This window comes from Rhinichthys klamathensis, unplaced genomic scaffold (assembly GCF_029890125.1).
Source record: "Rhinichthys klamathensis goyatoka isolate OS25496 unplaced genomic scaffold, OSU_Roscu_1.1 h1tg000059l_1, whole genome shotgun sequence".
NCBI lineage: Eukaryota > Metazoa > Chordata > Actinopteri > Cypriniformes > Leuciscidae > Rhinichthys > Rhinichthys klamathensis.
Genome location: NW_026606604.1, coordinates 7,243,058 through 7,260,885, shown reverse-complemented (window position 1 = coordinate 7,260,885; position 17,828 = coordinate 7,243,058). Strand labels below are relative to the sequence as shown.

The following is a 17,828-nucleotide window of genomic DNA, read 5'->3' as shown; positions in this document are numbered from 1 at the left end:
TTGAATGATTGCGGGAGACTTTCGTGCAATGCTGGTAATTGTACCAAAAAGACATCAAGGAACAGCTAGACGACTAAAGTATTTCAAGCCAAAGTGAAATTATATAATCTAGGAATGGTGCTGTCAATTTGTCCATTTTGATTTCAGCACAACCCCCATATTGTGCTGATATTGTGTTATGTTCAGCATTCAAGTGTGTAATTGTGGTCTTGATGTTGTGAGAGAGAAAAAAAAATCCCTTTTCTAATCCCCATGGCAGGTGATTTAGTCTGTCAGAAAGTGTTTGAGCGTTAGATCACACATCACTTTGGCACTTGGTACGAATGAGATCAGAAAAATCCATGTAAACAAACCACGCTGCCGTGATCAAACGCTCTGCAGTGGCGCATCAACAAGACAAGACAAATAAGTACATGTAATGTGTGATTGATTGTTAAATCTCATATAAAATGCTCTCTCGGTATGCAATAAAAGAAACCCTGTGGTCAGTGCAGTGGCAGTCTATGAGGGTGTTATCTTTCAGTAGATAAGATTTCTTCTTTCTTTTCCCGTCTGATCCAGAGCCTATGCTGCTGATTAACTGCAGGACATGAATAAGAGCCAGTTCTGCAGTCTTATATAATGAGTCTACTTATTTCTGCCTACTATAACCCACTTTTGTGAAGTAATTCACTGAAATTAAACAAGTGATTTCACTTTCTTCTTAAACCCTGGAATAATCTAATATAGGGAATAGGCTAATCTTGCATATTTTACATAAGGAAGCCCAGGTGAATTTCAAACGCCTGTTTGTGCATTTTAAAAATAACGTTCACACTATAAAATGTGTTAAACAGATGTAACAAGGTGCAATTTGGGAGAGTCAGTTCAAAAGGTAAGAATTTCTGTGCAGAGTGAAACTAATAGTGACTAACCTGTTTTTTAAGTGCTGTGCAATTACAACAACAACAACATGGTGGCTTTCAACAACGCGTTGCTGGACGTTTAGCAGTGCTGTGCCTCTGTCACAATTTTTCATCTCAGCCTAAAAAAAATTAAAAAATTCTGGCATTATTTGATCTCAATTCTTACCTGAAAAAGTGGCTGCAGTAAGCTATCTGAGGTTATTTCACTCTGAATACTATCCTTACCAGTCGTTCTTTTCTTTAGTCGTTCATAGGCCGCTATGCTTTCCTCTCACACTAGATTCGCATCTGTTCTCTTTCAGAAGGTCCTATTAAAGAGATTGTTCACCCAAAAAATTAAAATTCTGTCATCATTTATTCACCCTCAAGTTGTTTACATTCGGCAAAATATCTTCCCCTGTGTTCATCAGATAATGAAATTCATTTCATACAGGTTTGGAATAACTTGAGGTGAGTAAATGACAGAATCTTTATTTTGGAAAACCAGGACGGAATGAGTTTGATAACGTTCGGTTCCATTAACGGTTATAGCGAATATTCTTCTGCCAATTCAGAATACTCGGACGTGTCCGACTTTTTTAGTGCAAAACAGTCTAATGAGCGAATGAGTCTTTTTTAGTGAATCACATACAGCACGATATGTGAAGTCACAAGCTAATGATTCATATGAGCCGGAACATTTTGGTGAATCAATACATACAACGCGATCAGTGAAGTCAAATCACTTAGCAAATGACTCTTATTAGCAGTTCTTTTAAGTGATACAGAAAAACGTATAAATCAGTTTCGCAATTATTCTCATTTATTTACTGAACAGCAAGTCATTCATTTCATAATGTCTTACTCAATGAACCAACCCAACCTAAAACATTGTTGTTCATATGACAATGTCACATTATTTTTCTGTGGTATTTTATAAAATAAAATAATAATTCAATCTGACACCTCTTTTTTCTTCTTATTTAAAATGTATTAAAGGGATAGTTCACCCTTTTACTCACCCTCAAGTTGTTCCTAACCTGTATTTATTTTATTTCTTCTGTTGAACACAGAAGAAGATCATTTGAAGAATGCTGGTAACCAAATAGTTGATGGGCCCCATTGACTTCCATTGTAGGAAAAAAAAAACTATGTAAGTCAATGGCTACCGTCAACTGTCTGGTTACCAACATTCTTCAAAAAATCTTCTTTTGTGTTCAACCGAATAAAGAAACTCATACAGGATTCGAACATCTTGAGGGGGGAAAAAAAAAGTCAAAACTTAAATTTTTGGGTGAACCATCCTTTAAAAACAGAATTAGATTTTTTTCCTCAAAATTCAAATAAATCGTTAATGGAACCATTAAAGAACTGAAATTTAATTACTCAGTATAAAATGCATTATGTGCCACCATTCCTGATGTATTTTAGTGGTTTTACTTTATTTGTAAAAGTTGTTAGTCAAGCATGTTTTTCAACCTCCTGCCAGGAATATTACTTTCAGCTATGTCAGCTCAAGCTCAGAAAGTTTCCTATATAAGAATCAGCCCTGAAAAACGTAGAAATTTAGTATTACATAAGATCGGTAAACATGAGTGGGTGCAAATTAGCTTTGATATGCTGTGAATGTTTTGGTGATTAGGGAAATGCTATTCATCTTGCTGCTTTTGAATTTCTTTGTCGTATTTTTCACTTGCAGGGAGCTACGGGTGAGCTTGAAGAGGTGGATAGACTGGAAGAGATTGCAGGTTCTTCTCATCCTGAGAATCCAGAGCATACAGAGCTGAAGTCCCTGTCTGAGCCTGTAACCATGGAGACAAGTGAAAACTCCGGCACAGCAAACATAATTGACTGTGAAATGGAAGTCCTGGAGACTGAGTTACCTGAGAGCAAGGACACAGGAAACATAGATGAACAAGTTTGTCATGATGCTGATGTTTTAGAGTCCATTAGTACAAAAGTTGTGGCCGACATTTTAGCAGGCTTACCTCCTACGGAGACCAAGGCTGATGAGCTTGAAGACGTTTGCAGTCCAAAAGAGGCGCTTGTCTTGGAGGACACTCAAGAAGAACTTTATCGTAATGAGTCAATTACCTCTTCGATATCCGACACTCCGTCAAGTGCTGAGAGCGTGTATGAAAATGACGTCACACATAAGAGGCAAGATTCGCTGAGACAGGAACCGTTGGAGAACATCGCACCTCAAACAGATGATGTTGGCGATGCAGATATGTTAGACCCATTGGGTATAAACTCGCATGAAGCCATCTTAGAAAGTTTTGGATGTGAGGAGCCAGAAGAAACCATCCTTGAGCACTACATCCGAGAAGAAGTTCTGTCAGACGTCTCCACAGAGTCCTGTCACGACCCAGACGAAATAGACGAGTGTCTTCGTGTCGAAATTGCTGCAGCGTCGTCAGACAGCGAAACCGATGATAAATGGAGGTGCTTCTTCTCTTCCTCCATCAATAAGGAAGATGATGATTCCTACCTTGACAGCCTTGAGCTGAGCGCACAAGAACTCTTTATTCAAAAAACAGAAGTTCTGAATACTGAGGAAGTTTCAAAGGAAACTGAAGAGCAGGAGGTTCCTGTGGGAGAAGAAGTGCTAGAACAACCAGGGAATGACCCAGATCAGCAACCGCAAGAGATATCTTACAATTCATCCACACTGTTCCACGGCTTGTCCAAGATTTCCGAAGATGATGAGGATCTTGGACGAGGCTCAGCAACCCACAAGAGCAATTCATTCGATTCCGTCAAATCCGATTCCGGCAAAAAGGTGCCGAAAGATTATTGTGTGATTCAGGAAATGAAAAGCGAGAACGTCAGTACTGAACATGTGGATTTCAAAGTTGCCCGCCAACAGTGGCTAGAGATCGAAGAGCAAACGAAAAACTTGACACACCATCCAAGCACACCAACAACTCGATCTGGCACCTGCCAAGGTAGTCACAGTTTCATGTATACGCCTGTCCGCAACATTGACCGGCCCAAGAGGGACCTTGAGTGCTTGTCGCTTGCAGAAGACTATGCGCACAGCCAGTTTAGCCCTTGCTCTGAGGATTCAGGTCTGGACGACTCTAGCTACAGATCGCCGTTTGAAGACCCAGAGACTCCAATTGAGAAAGAGATTCGCCTGACCATGGAGCGTGAGGACAACCTGAGGCGTGAGAGGGGAATGTCAAAATCGTGCTCCAGTGACTGCGTACAGATGAGGGTGAGATCTGCCAGCTTGAACCCTGGAAAACTATGCCAAGAAATCGATGAGAAAAGGAAGATGTTTGATCACCAGGATGACGATAGTAGTATATCCAAATCTCTCATCAGCATGATGCCTTCTTTCACCATTACCTCCTCACCAACCAAAAGCTCACAGAAACTAGACTTTGCCACCAACAGCGTTATCGTCCTCGAGACAGAGCCTTTCCCTCCAAGTCCACGACATGGAAAGATGGTGTCCTCCAAATCTGCTGACTGGAGACCTGAAGATACCCCTAATGTCATCATTCTGGAGACATCAAACCTCATCATTCGAAGTGCATCTGAGTTCAACTTGAATTCTGCTTCAGAGGAAACCCAGGAGAAGATGTTCCTCAACAACCCGTTTTTTAAGCTGCGGTCCAGGAGTACGATATCTCTCGTTGATGAGGAGATTAAGATGGTGAGGCAGCGAGAAGAGGAACTGAAACGTCAAAGGGCCAGTGTTTACTCAAAGGATCACTTCCTGATGTCTCCAAACCGTTTGGATAGCTCATCGTTTACAGGTACTGCATGCCAACAGAAAAATACTGACAGAATTTTTTATTTAATTCATCTGAAGTAATGACTACATCACCGAGACTGCAAAACACATGCATGTCATAAAAAGATCTGTTCATTATTGGTTTTCAATATAATTTCAGATGATGTGCCAATTAAATGCAAATCATCCCCTTCATCTCCAATGAAAACATGCAGAATGGATCGTTCAGCTTTGTCATGTGATCATCGAGTAAGTATATGTATGTATATGTGCATGTACAGTGCTGGTCAGAATTATTGCCCCCTTGGTAAATATGATCAAAGATGGCTGTAAAAAATAAATCTGCATTGTTAATCCTTTTGATATTTTATTAGCAAATTATATATATATATATATATACATATATATATATACATACACTCACCTAAAGGATTATTAGGAACACCATACTAATACTGTGTTTGACCCCCTTTCGCCTTCAGAACTGCCTTAATTCTACGTAGCATTGATTCAACAAGGTGCTGAAAGCATTCTTTAGAAATGTTAGCCCATATTGATAGGATAGAATCTTGCAGTTGATGGAGATTTGTGGGATGCACATCCAGGGCACGAAGCTCCCGTTCCACCACATCCCGAAGATGCTCTATTGGGTTGAGATCTGGTGACTGTGGGGGCCATTTTAGTACAGTGAACTCATTGTCATGTTCAAGAAACCAATTTGAAATGATTCGAGCTTTGTGACATGGTGCATTATCCTGCTGGAAGTAGCCATCAGAGGATGAGTACATGGTGGCCATAAAGGGATGGACATGGTCAGAAACAATGCTCAGGTAGGCCGTGGCATTTAAATGATGCCCAATTGGCACTAAGGGGCCTAAAGTGTGCCAAGAAAACATCCCCCACACCATTACACCACCACCACCAGCCTGCACAGTGGTAACAAGGCATGACGGATCCATGTTCTCATTCTGTTTACGCCAAATTCTGACTCTACCCTCTGAATGTCTCAACAGAAATCGAGACTCATCAGACCAGGCAACATTTTTCCAGTCTTCAACTGTCCAATTTTGGTGAGCTCTTGCAAATTGTAGCCTCTTTTTCCTATTTGTAGTGGAGATGAGTGGTACCCGGTGGGGTCTTCTGCTGTTGTAGCCCATCCGCCTCAAGGTTGTGCGTGTTGTGGCTTCACAATGCTTTGCTGCATACCTCGGTTGTAACGAGTGGTTATTTCAGTCAAAGTTGCTCTTCTATCAGCTTGAATCAGTCGGCCCATTCTCCTCTGACCTCTAGCATCAACAAGGCATTTTCGCCCACAGGACTGCCGCATACTGGATGTTTTTCCCTTTTCACACCATTCTTTGTAAACCCTAGAAATGGTTGTGCTTGAAAATCCCAGTAACTGAGCAGATTGTGAAATACTCAGACCGGCCCGTCTGGCACCAACAACCATGCCACGCTCAAAATTGCTTAAATCACCTTTCTTTCCCATTCTGACATTCAGTTGGAGTTCAGGAGATTGTCTTGACCAGGACCACACCCCTAAATGTATTGAAGCAACTGCCATGTGATTGGTTGATTAGAAAATTGCATTAATGAGAAATTGAACAGGTGTTCCTAATAATCCTTTAGGTGAGTGTATATCAAAAGGATAAACAATGCAGATTTATTTTTTACAGCCATTTTTGATTATATTTACCAAGGGGGCAAATAATTCTGACCAGCACTGTATATACAGTGTATATATATATGTGTGTGTGTGTGTGTGTGTGTGTGTGTATATATATATATACAGGCCTGTAATGATCTCAAAGCGTCCATGTTTTCAGAGAAAATTGAAAATGAAAATCACTTTTATCGTCCTCTCACTAGTTTCTTGAAACTTATGCTGGAGGCCGACGTAAAAGTGCCATGGCTTTGCGCTGGGAGGCAGGGGAGTTTGCGAACAATGAGTAAAAAAAAACAAGATGGACACTGATCGTCAATTTGCAGCTGTTTTACGTAAAAGAAAAATTTCAATGCTCAAACTTGTTTGTTTATTGTGACAGCATATACACTTGCTACTGCTGCTTGTGTGACTTTGTTGTTGATCCAGAAACAAATCTGCATAAGCCAGGATGCCTAAATGTTATTTGAATGTAAAGTTTCACGCATATGTGTGATTCCTCTTTGATGAGGTATCTAAAGAGACTTATAAACCATATTTTTTAGTGTTTTGTCTATGAAGTTAAGGAGAATATGTACTGTATATTCGTATATTCATATATTCGTATTTTCCTGTATGGAAATGTTTGTATATCCCTAAATTATATGAAAATATGAAACCGTATTAAAGGGTTTTAGGATAAAATTTAAGTCAAAATATACACTAAATGGATGCATTTTGTTAAATATCACAGAAAACATCAATTTGGTATCTTTTGTCAAAAGGAAATCATTGAGAGATTTCTTTTTTTTAAAGAATGAATATGAATTTGATTGCTATGATTGCTCAAGGAATAGAGGACATTTTTTGAAGATCCTAATCTGCATCCAGATAACATTTCAATACTTCAGTTACACTTAGTATGAAAAGCTTAAACCTGTTCAGAAAATCATCTACTATCTGAAAATGACCTGTTGCTTTGTTGTCCACAGAAAATGTGCATATTTGTCAAACCGCCATGCTTTTAAAAGAGTATTGCTTGCTAACCTTGCTTACCATGTCAGTCACAAGAACATTCTTGCTTTGCGTACCATTTGAACAATTACGTGTTCAAAATAAGAATTCAAAAATAAATGTCAATTAAAAGGAATTGTCTTTTTCTACTAAAACAGTTAACTGCAAACACACCAGCTTGTCTTTGTATTAACACTTCACAGGAGAAAACACATTCTCACACAGAAAATGTATTATGACACACACACACAAATAAATGGCATGGTATTCAGTCTATATGAAATAACTCACCAAAAGATGATTTTACAGAGAGAGCCAGCAGCACAGGAACCCATGTTCTTAAACAGCTGAAATAACTGTGCAAAGAGATGCATCAATACAAAATAAATGCACAAATTCTAGAAGATAAAGCCAGTAACAGTTTAATTTAAAAAAGCTTTATTAAAAAGGCAATAGATCTGTCACAGATTGTCTTGTGTGCAAAAACCTTCAATAAATGGTTTATTTCATCCAAACTACATTCGGTCTTTGTATATAACGGGCACAATCGTTTTTAATGCGGTTGTGAATGTTTACATCTCAGGCAACAGTAACAGTCTTTAAATCCACAATTCACTTTCAGAAATCCTCATCCAGAACACGTCGTTCAAAAACATCATTTCATATTTACTTGATCTGTAAACATGATCAATAATGGTTTCTCCAAATAACACACAAAGGTAATACGTTTTTCAGATTCGATTTTTAAAAAGCAGATAATCAGGAGACATTTAAATAAAAGCATCATTTGTTCTTTACAACAAATCATTTTATAGGTAAACCATAACATTTATAATAAAAATAAATTACAAAAACTTCTAAAAAAAAATCATACAACTAAATTGATTTATACCTCAGCAGTAAAGAAATTTAATTTCAAGTTAGACAAATTCATTTTAAATAATCACCGAAAATTGACAGCTGGTCATTAGTTAGTATAACGTACTCCATATTTCTTTGGCTTGTTTTAACATGGGCACAATTAGAGAAAGTCCCTGAGACTAAATGTGGAAATGACTGCTGAGAGTGTCATGCTAAACTGATGGTCCAAAGGAGAACAGTCAGAAATCCCAGATTTCCACAGAGATAAACAGCCAGAACTATGTTTTTAAAACAAGATTCCTAGAAAAAGAAACAAACATGCAGTGGATATAACCGTAATGAAATGCACATGTTGGTCATGAGGAAACAAACTTAACTCACCATGCTAGAAGTCTGATTCTCATCAGGAACAAACATAATCTCCTCTTTGTCGTCAGAATTAATATGTTCAGTGTAGAATTTGACGTTTTTAAAATATTTACCTGAAAAGCACACGTACACAAAAACTGAAGCCGATTAGCATTCAACCCAACATGTCAATTACTAATGCAGTATAATAAAAACATTTGACAATTTAATGGATTCATACAGCACAAATGATTTCCAGGCGAGACACTAAGAAACACTACTCATAAACATACAGTAAACGGAGGAATCCAAGTACAAAACACACATGGTTGGAGGCGGTTCACTGACCTATTGGTAAAAACCCCCTTCGATGCACTTCCAAAACCAAATCTGCCAGCACAAACCAGATCACCATGAACGCCAGGACCCCTGTGGACCATGGGGCCGGCAGGAGCAGAGCTTGCTGGTGGATCCCGAGGAAGATGGTGACAACTAAATCAGGAAACACACACAGCTCGCTTAACACATACTGCTAGTGTTTCAGACACTCTGAACTAATATTATGCATCATAACATGACTAGCCTCCATAAAACTGCAATACAATATATTATACAGTATACCACATGCAATCAGTTTTGATAATAAAATTTGATTCTGACAAAACTGTTCACTGTGCAATTTTACTGAGCTTACAAAGCCACTTTCTGCTGTCGACATTGTTTATACTATAGATCGGAGCCACATAATTACCCATTCAAGACTATTCACAGCGTTGAATCAATCTTACCAGCTAGGATTTGAACTATTGTTCCTGTTCCAAAATGCATCCAGTTGAAGATGTATCTCCTGAGAGCAGGTTTCACAGAAAAGACATTTCAAACATGACCATTTCAATCACAATTAATATTAAAACTGTATTCACAATTCACAAGCTATCTACACTCACTGTTTAAACATTTTCTAAAATGGGATAGCCCCTGACATACAACTCAGAAGCCACCTTAACAGGAATTTCTTTTCTTTTTTTTTTTGCAGTATGCATAATGTGTTTAACATTTTTATAAAATATCATAGTTCCTGACAGACAATTCAGAATCTTGTTATATTGTTCAGAATGGTATATTGTACACTGCCTTTCAAAACATTGTTTTCTTCTGCTCACCAAGGCTGCATTTATTTAATCAAAAATACTGTAAAAACAAATATTTTGAAATATTAATTCATTTTAAAATAACTGTTTTCTATTTGAAGATATTTCAAAATGTAATTTATTCTTGTGGTGGCAAAGCTGAATTTGTAGCACTCCAGCCTTCAGTGTCACATGATCCTTCAGTAATCATTTTAATCTACTGATTTGGTGCTCAAAAAAACACATTTCTAATTAGGAATGTTGAAAACAGTTCTGCTGCTTAAAAATTCAGTGGAAAATGCCAACTCTACTTAAAAAAAAAAAAAATCTATGCAGAGCACAGTATAAACTGCAGTATATGGTAATAGTTCATAGTAAACATTTCTTTTCTATCTGTATTATGCAGTGCTCCTGTTTCCAGGATTTACCTGGAGGCGTCTGGCGCTGGTCTGAAAAGCGCCATGACAGGTTGGATGACAGTGAGTGCCATGACGACACAGCCCAAATAGGGGTGTATGCCTGCCCGCTGTGGAAAATAGATTACAGATTAGAACTGACTGTATTAATGAAGCTAATGTTGTCAACAAACTTCATGAAGAAATTAGTAATGACAGGGAACAGACAAAGTCAAAGTCTGCCAAAGTACAAGTTAGATTGGTATTATTTTGTGTGGGGGCGGGTTGGACAACTGGAACAGGGCGCCCTCAGCTGGTCATACACAGGAAATGACAGAAGCTGTGACAGATACTTGGCAAGATGGATGTCACAGATGCCCCTGTTGAGTCACAAATGTGTCCCTCATGCCCAGCCTTACGGATGGATACACGTGTCAGCTTGAGGCTCAAATAAGCCAGCACTTGCGGAATTAATAAGACACTCGATCAACACTGCGCTTGATTAATCCCTGAAGAAAAGTGGGTGTGTTTTTCTTAAACGAGCCAAAAAGATGGGTCACAGCTGATGAACACGGGACATTTATTGGCTCTTTTTTTATTCTGAGCAGACAGCATGTGGGATCTGACACATTGACAGCACTGTTGAACAGTCAGAGGTGTGTGATAAAGGGGGCGAAAATATGACACACTGTTAAAGCATGAGTCTTACTCATAGGCAGATGTCTGTGTGTGTGTGTGTGTGTGTGTGTTACCTTGCTCCAGCCTCCTCTGTACATAAAAGGCAAAACAAAGCCGACCAAGGTGAGCAGAACTGTGAGGGTCATCAGCATTCGGTGTAACTGTGGAAACAGAAAACCTTGAAGATGATACACATTTGAAAATGTTCCGAAATCCACATTTTAGCAAACAAGCTCCTACCTGAAACCAGACCTTCTGCCCCAAAATATTCCTTTCAGGCCAATCGGGTTTGAAATATCGTGCCATGATGACACCAGCACTGACTGTCGACATCCAGGCGATCAGCATGAAAGCCCCTTCAGATACAAACAGATGCTGAGTTTTAGAACAGTTAGCAGAAACCAGATGTTATCTTTAAAACTTTAAGATTTTTGTAAATGTTGCCACAACTACACAATTACTATGGTATTTTGGGTGTTTGCTAGGTCGATGTTTACTTCCCCAAGAGCCCAAAACAGTGTTATTTTAGCATTATGTTCAGTACTTAATAATGTTTTGAATTACCTTTTATTTTTGCATTTATTTGAAATAGAAATCTTTTGTAACATGTGCCCAAAACAGATAATTTTAGTATTATTTATCTAAAATTATAGTACTTAATAATGTTTTGATTGGCTTTGAGTTTTATATTTATATATATATTTAGTAATTTAGTTATGGGCTTTTGTCACTTTTATAAGTTTTTGTGTTTTTTATATTACATAGCTTTAATTTATTTTCATTTCAGTTAATTTTAGAACTTTTATTTATTATTTCCATTAGTTGCCAAGAATTTTCTATCAGATGGAGATAGAATTTTCATTTATCGGAGTAAGAAATTAGATTGAAATAAAGCTGAAATTAAATAAAACATAAATATTAGAAGAAAATATTTAACTTAATATTTAAGTGATCTCAGATTAAATTTCTATCTCCGATAAATTTCTATTAACAATTCTTATAACGATTCAAACAAACAATCTGCCCAGTTTTGTTATTTAACATCACCATGATATTTGATGAGCAAGGGCGATCGAGAACCAGTTAGATCCTCAGGAGGTCCCGTTATGACTGTCTGATAGGTCGAAATCAGAGGTTGGCGGTCATGCCGATGAGTTAGCCCTGGAGAGAGAGAAAACAGTCTTTGACACTTTCGACCACAGAAAATAATAATAAAAAAAACTAAAAAAACAATGTCTTACCATTTTCAGCTCGACCATGTGCCATGAAGAGGTAGTACATCTGGTCCAGGATGTACCGATTCACATTGTCAGGTTGGAGACGAATGTCTCTGCTGAAGCTACACTGAATCACTCCGTCTGATAGTCTCCAAACTGTATCTTTCAAAATGTTCTAGGAATGAATATGAGCACAAAGACAAGAGATTAAATTCATATTAATAATATATTGGGGGGGGGGGGGGGGGGGGGGGCTTGTCTTTAAATATTTTAGTATGTTTTTAAAGTAATAATTTAAAAACAAAAATCAAATTCCTGTTATCATTCCTGTGCAAAAGTATAAGGTAAGCAGCGCTGTCAAGCTTAAAGTCACCATGAAATCAAAATTAACAATTCTCAATTATTTTATGGAATATTTCAGTATTTATTATAAATGATTTACCCATGCACATCATTATGTTTTTATTTTATTTGCAGCAATAGCAAACCACAACCATCCAATCAATTCTCGATGGAGAAAATCAAGTCCCACCCTTGTTTTTTCTTGTTCTAGAAGCTGTTTCAATCAAATATAACTGCATTAGTCAAGCCTCCATTTCCAGCTCAAAGATGATTCATAGAATTAGCAACAGAGGCTTGGGATGAAACGCGAAAAGCATTTTAAGGGCAAAAACCTGACAAATGTCTTTAAAAAAAAAACATTTGAACAATATTTTGAGGTGTGGAAACCGTAATATATGCTGAATGATTGAAACCAGGCCGTTGAACTCCGCCTCGGCTGCAGATTATTTCTCACTTAAACCAGGGTGTGCTGTTTGTTAGACATTTTCACTGTTTAATCAATGCAAGTATACCTCTGAAGAGATTTCTGGGTGAGTCCGTCCAAAAACAAATGCAGCCTTGATATCAACTCTGTCTCTGTCTTTGATACACAGATAGACATCATCGTTCCCCTGAAATTCACAACACATTTGCTATTATTTATGCTAAGACATGCTAGTCATTCAAAGGCATAATGATAATAATATTTTATTTTAGAATCAATGATATGCTATTACATCACTATCATATCAATGATATACTATTATACTATATTGTTTTCATAAATATTTGTAATTTTCATTTTAGTTAAAGTTTTAGCAATTATTGTAATTTATTTTTCTTGAAAAATATGCCTATATATTTTATTAAAGTTATTTTAGTGCTTAAAGTTAAACTAAAAAAAATGAAAGAAATGTGTTTTTTATACATTTTAGTTTTAGTTAAAGCTGCAGTCCGTAGTTTTTCCTCTTTGTCGCCATCTCTGTTTGAAATCTGCAATTGCAGTTATTCACGGAATTATCAACTTTACGTGGGTTGTGCCTCGGCACGGCACAGCGCGGATGAATACAAGGTTTTGAGGATAATCTGCGGCTGTCAGTCGGTGTGGGTACTGGCATTCGAAATCACAGATTCTACTTTTTGGAAGTATGACCAACATAAGAATTTTCACTGGAAAATTAAGTAAGTAATTTGTTCTGACCAACTAAGGGGAAAAAAGCATTACAGTAAATCGCGCTGATTAAATCTAACGATCGCTTATCATATCACGTCAAACGGTGCTAATTATACTTTGTTCTCAAATTGTTAATGTTAACAACGTCAGCATTGCGTGACTACATATAATGTCCTTCCGATATTTATCTTTGTTTTTTCAATGGGCCGGTTGCAGTCTCTTTTTTTCTGTAGCCACTCCGAAGTCGGAAGTCTTTTGCATTTTACAACGGGTGAATCTCCAGTTGTCACTGATGATTGTCGTTTGAACATTTCTGGATCCGCCATCAAATTGATACGTTTATATCAAGTGCTGTTAGAAAAGGCTATAAATCTCCATCTCCAACATCCTCACACGCAACATAGCCGACTAGCCGAGAATCCTTCTTTATGTGTACAGATGTGACGTAATGAGGCAAAAACATGCTCGAATCTCCCGCGGAAATCCACCAGTACCACTGGAATTAAAACATTATTACAAGCTTACCGTTTTGAATCGAGCTAAGGCAAGCAGATAGTTTTGAACACTGGCTGGTTATGTACTTGCTTAATTTATTTTGGATCATTTTTAACCCAACAAAATTACGGAATGCAGCTTTAATGATTATAACCATAATTTCACACTTTCAGACTATTTACCAGAAATCAGAGTGTGTCATACTACAAAAGGTCAAAGTAATACATGTTGTGCAATAGGATGTAAAATATGAAATTATTCAATGTGTCTGTCTATATTACCATCCATTTGTCCAGTGATAAGGCAAAGGACACATAACCATCTGCAGGTCCACTGAGCTCAAACATCACGCCATTGCCCTCTACCCTAAAGGACAGGAAGTGACACGCCGTGTCATTTTGTGGGTCACAGCCCTGTGGATCTCTCAGACAGGACTTCCTGGTTCCACAGCCCTCAGAGGTGAACTGAAGAGGAGAAGAGAATATTATTATTATTCATTAATATTATTTACATATTCCAACGATTCTGAGCCTGGAATTTTCACAAACTCGTGACAGTGTGTAAACTATCACTCCAGTAACTTAAGCAGTGTTTGACTCACTGAACGTGACAGTGTTGAGAAAGCTGTGCTTTTGGCACCAGTGGAACCTCCAAAGGTAGTTTGTGGTGGAGGAACGACACCACTTTGGGACACCACTGGACCTGCAATCTTCACCCAATATTCCTTATAGCCTTGGGCAACTGTTAACCTGAAAGAAAAAAGAAAGGAAAAACAACCCACATTAAAGTCACCATGAAATCCAGATTGACGATTCTTATTTTTTATGCAATATTACAGTATCTATAAATTATTATACATTCTTTTTTTCAAATCATGTGCCCTCGTAATATTTCATCAAAATAACTTCCCCTCCCTCTTCTCTGATGACGTGTTTACTGGCGTGGGAGTGGGACAACCTGACTCAAGAGATCGACTAATAGCAAATCACAACCATCCAACATCACAATAGGGAAGAAAAGAATATCACAACTTCTGTTTCATGCCGACTTTAAGTTTCGTAACTAGAAGGTGGATAAAAACAGCATTTGAATACTTACATAAACTGCACACTGGAAGGAGAGTCAGGTGGTGCTACCCAGATCACCTGGACCTCTGTCTTATGGGAATCGCTGGTATGACTCACAGCAGAGTTCTGTGAATATTGAAAATACCGTAGGTTCAATTAATTATATTCATTTGAGAGAAACAAAGTACCATACTTTCTTAAGTATTTAATCTTTTTAGTTTAATAAATAACAAATAATAGTAAGAAAATATTTTTATAAATATTTTGTTCTCAATAAATGTCACTGACCACTTTATTGTCACACCGAAGAAGCTGAGAAATGTCAGAATTTATTAACTTAAATGATCCGACAATTTCTCTGAGATTCCCAGCATTCCTTGCTTCTATGAGGAAACCTTTGAAGTACCGTTTGGTCCCTGAAGACCCCATTGATAATGTCACTGTGAATATGAAAAACAGATTATACTGTACTTTTTTGTCAGAGCAAGATTTGAAAAAATGTAACATTTGACAAGTATACCAAGACAGCATTCATACCTTTGATTTCATCTTCAGGGCTGAATTGGGATTTGTCTGCTATGATGGTGAATGGTGGATCTTTGGGGCTGGGAACATAGCCATGACCGGGTGTCATGTGCCCACAAGCCTCTTCAACCTTTCCATTACTGTAGCAAATGACTGTCTCTAAACATAATGGGAGCAGCAACAATACAATCCTCATCTTTGTGAGAACCTGAAATAAATGGGTAATTACTGTGAAACCCAAACTTTACAACGATAATTTCACAAGCAATCCAAGTGTAGCTGAAACAGGTGGGGCAGTTGATAAGGGGCAAAAAGATGATAATATCAAGATGCATCTCTGAAAAAACATGGTAATACCATGGTACTTTGACATGCCGAAATATATATTATTAGTACTTAAAGGAATAGTTCACCTAAAAATTAAAATTCTGTCATCATTTACACACCCTCAAGTTGTTTAATTCCTGTATGAATTTCTGGTAACAGTTTAGGGTCCAATTCTCACTATTAACTAGTTGCTTATTATCATGCATATTACTAGGATATTGACTGTTTATTAGTACTTATAAAGCACATATTAATAATTATTCTACATCCCTTAATCCTACCCAATATCTAAACTTAACAACTAGCATTACTAACTATTAACTAGCAATAATTAGGGATTTATTGACACAAAAGTTAATAGTGAGAATCGGACCCTAATCTAAAGTGTGACTGAATTTCTTTCTTCTGCCGGGCACAAAAGACAACATTTTAAAGAATGTCGGAAACCAATCAGTTAATGGGCCCAGTTGACTTCCATATTATTATTATTCTTTTTTTACCATAGTATGGAAGTCAATGGGGTCCATCAACTGTTTAGTTACCCATATTCTTTAAAATATCTTCTTTTGTGTTCAGCAGAAGAATAAATTCATACAGGTTTGAAACAACTTGAGGGTGAGTAAATGATGACAGAATTTTCATTTTTGGGTGAACTATCCCTTTAACTTCTAGTATGATTCAATGATACAAATAAATATAGTCAGCTGCGCATTACAAACGTTTTTCAAAAAATGCCTGTTGTCTCATCAGTTTTTGCTGAGAAACCTGGAAAAAAAGATAAGGAGGACTGTGACTGTAACTGATTACCAAACAGCACTAAAAGACTGCAACGTTTCAACACACATGGACACTGATCTGTAAAAATATGTGTGTGTGTGTGTTACAAGTGTGAATGTGATATGGGCCAGGTTAAGGTCAGGTTTCTGTCTCTTCCGTCAGGCTAATGACATACTGATACAGACAGATAAGACTAAAAGCGTTAGTTAAAGCAAAGTGGGGAAATTCGACCTCTTCCATAAAAACTAGGGTCAAATGTACACAAATATAGCAGCCACATTCACCTTTACACTGTAACAGCAGCAACTTCCTAGTTGACAAGACGTCTGCGCGCATGTGTATGAAGAAGCAGCCAAACAGACAGACAAGCACAATAAACTGCTGACGGAAGGATAAAATAAGTTCATATGCTTACCTCCATTCATCTAAAATAAATTACCATCACACTATCACGTCACGTAAAAAAAAAAAATAAACACAACTGTGCGTGAGGCGGATGTGCACGCGCACGTGCTAAGGTATGGGCGGTCTTTTTGCTAGGAATCGTTTGATTGGTTGAATGCCGTGCTCAAAAATTCTTTCAAAGACATGTGGGTGAGGCTAAAAATGAATGACAAACGGAAATCCAAGTCGTCTAAATATTTAGGCTGTTGTGTTGTCAGCTCGTTTTTGTGTGGTATTATTGAAATTGACTATAATAATAAATAATTCACTATAAAATATACATTATTAATAAAAAATATTATTATTATTGGAGGAATTACAATAGTTCATCGAATTTTATCACACCTGTCCTGCATGAACAACGCATGTTCTTCACAGGCTTTGCCTGATGTAACCAGTGAGATGTAACTAAAGGTACCGGCTATATTTAGGGTCACTGAAAGGTCATGTCATCTCAGATGCATGACCTTATTAGATGCATAAGGTCTGCTTGACTAACACCGGGTGACACTCCAGTGAGGAGTCTGTCGGATGTTGCTGGTATTTAAACTTTTATTAGTTCATTTCAATTATGGCTCCTCATTTTAATATTTACTTAATGCATGAAATGCATGCTACTATCAAATGGGAAAAATAAAAGGCCTCATGTGTCAAGATAAGTAATATTTTTTTGGTTGTTTTAATAGTTCTCTGAGCGTATCTTACATGTAAATACATTATAAGCTGAATTTTATGTTTATGAAATGTAACAGTGCCTAAAATGTATCTTTTACATTTTTCCAAA

General features: G+C 37.3%; 3 protein-coding genes across 7 annotated transcripts in view; 2 read left to right on the top strand and 1 right to left on the bottom strand.

The window, feature by feature from the left end:
* Nucleotides 1-7,421, top strand: part of palmdb (palmdelphin b) — a 29,671-nt gene extending 22,250 nt beyond the window's left edge. For both annotated transcript variants that reach the window (XM_056249201.1, XM_056249202.1), the window contains 3 exons: nt 2,584-4,651; nt 4,790-4,878; nt 6,499-7,421. In XM_056249201.1, coding sequence (XP_056105176.1) covers nt 2,584-4,651; nt 4,790-4,878; nt 6,499-6,582 — 2,241 coding nt within the window. In that variant the 3' untranslated portion in view covers nt 6,583-7,421. The remainder of the gene's footprint in view (nt 1-2,583; nt 4,652-4,789; nt 4,879-6,498) is intronic.
* A 519-nt stretch (nt 7,422-7,940) lies between these two features.
* Nucleotides 7,941-17,828, bottom strand: part of frrs1b (ferric-chelate reductase 1b) — an 11,773-nt gene continuing 1,885 nt past the window's right edge. The window contains exons 1-17 of one of the 3 annotated variants that reach the window (XM_056249207.1): nt 17,016-17,145; nt 16,891-16,926; nt 15,509-15,704; nt 15,260-15,411; nt 15,003-15,097; nt 14,506-14,653; nt 14,186-14,368; nt 12,769-12,867; nt 11,939-12,089; nt 11,745-11,858; nt 10,938-11,053; nt 10,772-10,858; nt 10,053-10,150; nt 9,283-9,341; nt 8,843-8,986; nt 8,528-8,628; nt 7,941-8,446 (exon numbers count right to left, since the gene is read on the bottom strand). In XM_056249207.1, coding sequence (XP_056105182.1) covers nt 8,354-8,446; nt 8,528-8,628; nt 8,843-8,986; nt 9,283-9,341; nt 10,053-10,150; nt 10,772-10,858; nt 10,938-11,053; nt 11,745-11,858; nt 11,939-12,089; nt 12,769-12,867; nt 14,186-14,368; nt 14,506-14,653; nt 15,003-15,097; nt 15,260-15,411; nt 15,509-15,704; nt 16,891-16,926; nt 17,016-17,021 — 1,878 coding nt within the window. In that variant the 5' untranslated portion in view covers nt 17,022-17,145 and the 3' untranslated portion in view covers nt 7,941-8,353. Of the gene's footprint in view, nt 8,447-8,527; nt 8,629-8,842; nt 8,987-9,282; nt 9,342-10,052; nt 10,151-10,771; nt 10,859-10,937; nt 11,054-11,744; nt 11,859-11,938; nt 12,090-12,768; nt 12,868-14,185; nt 14,369-14,505; nt 14,654-15,002; nt 15,098-15,259; nt 15,412-15,508; nt 15,705-16,890; nt 16,927-17,015; nt 17,171-17,828 lie in introns of those variants that run through there. The other 2 variants (XM_056249208.1, XM_056249209.1) reach the window with 2 other exon arrangements.
* The window catches only part of LOC130084046 (glycogen debranching enzyme-like), a 26,297-nt gene continuing 25,910 nt past the window's right edge, over nt 17,442-17,828 (top strand). For both annotated transcript variants that reach the window (XM_056249200.1, XM_056249199.1), the window contains exon 1: nt 17,442-17,584. The gene's annotated coding sequence lies outside the window, so the exon portion shown is untranslated. The remainder of the gene's footprint in view (nt 17,585-17,828) is intronic.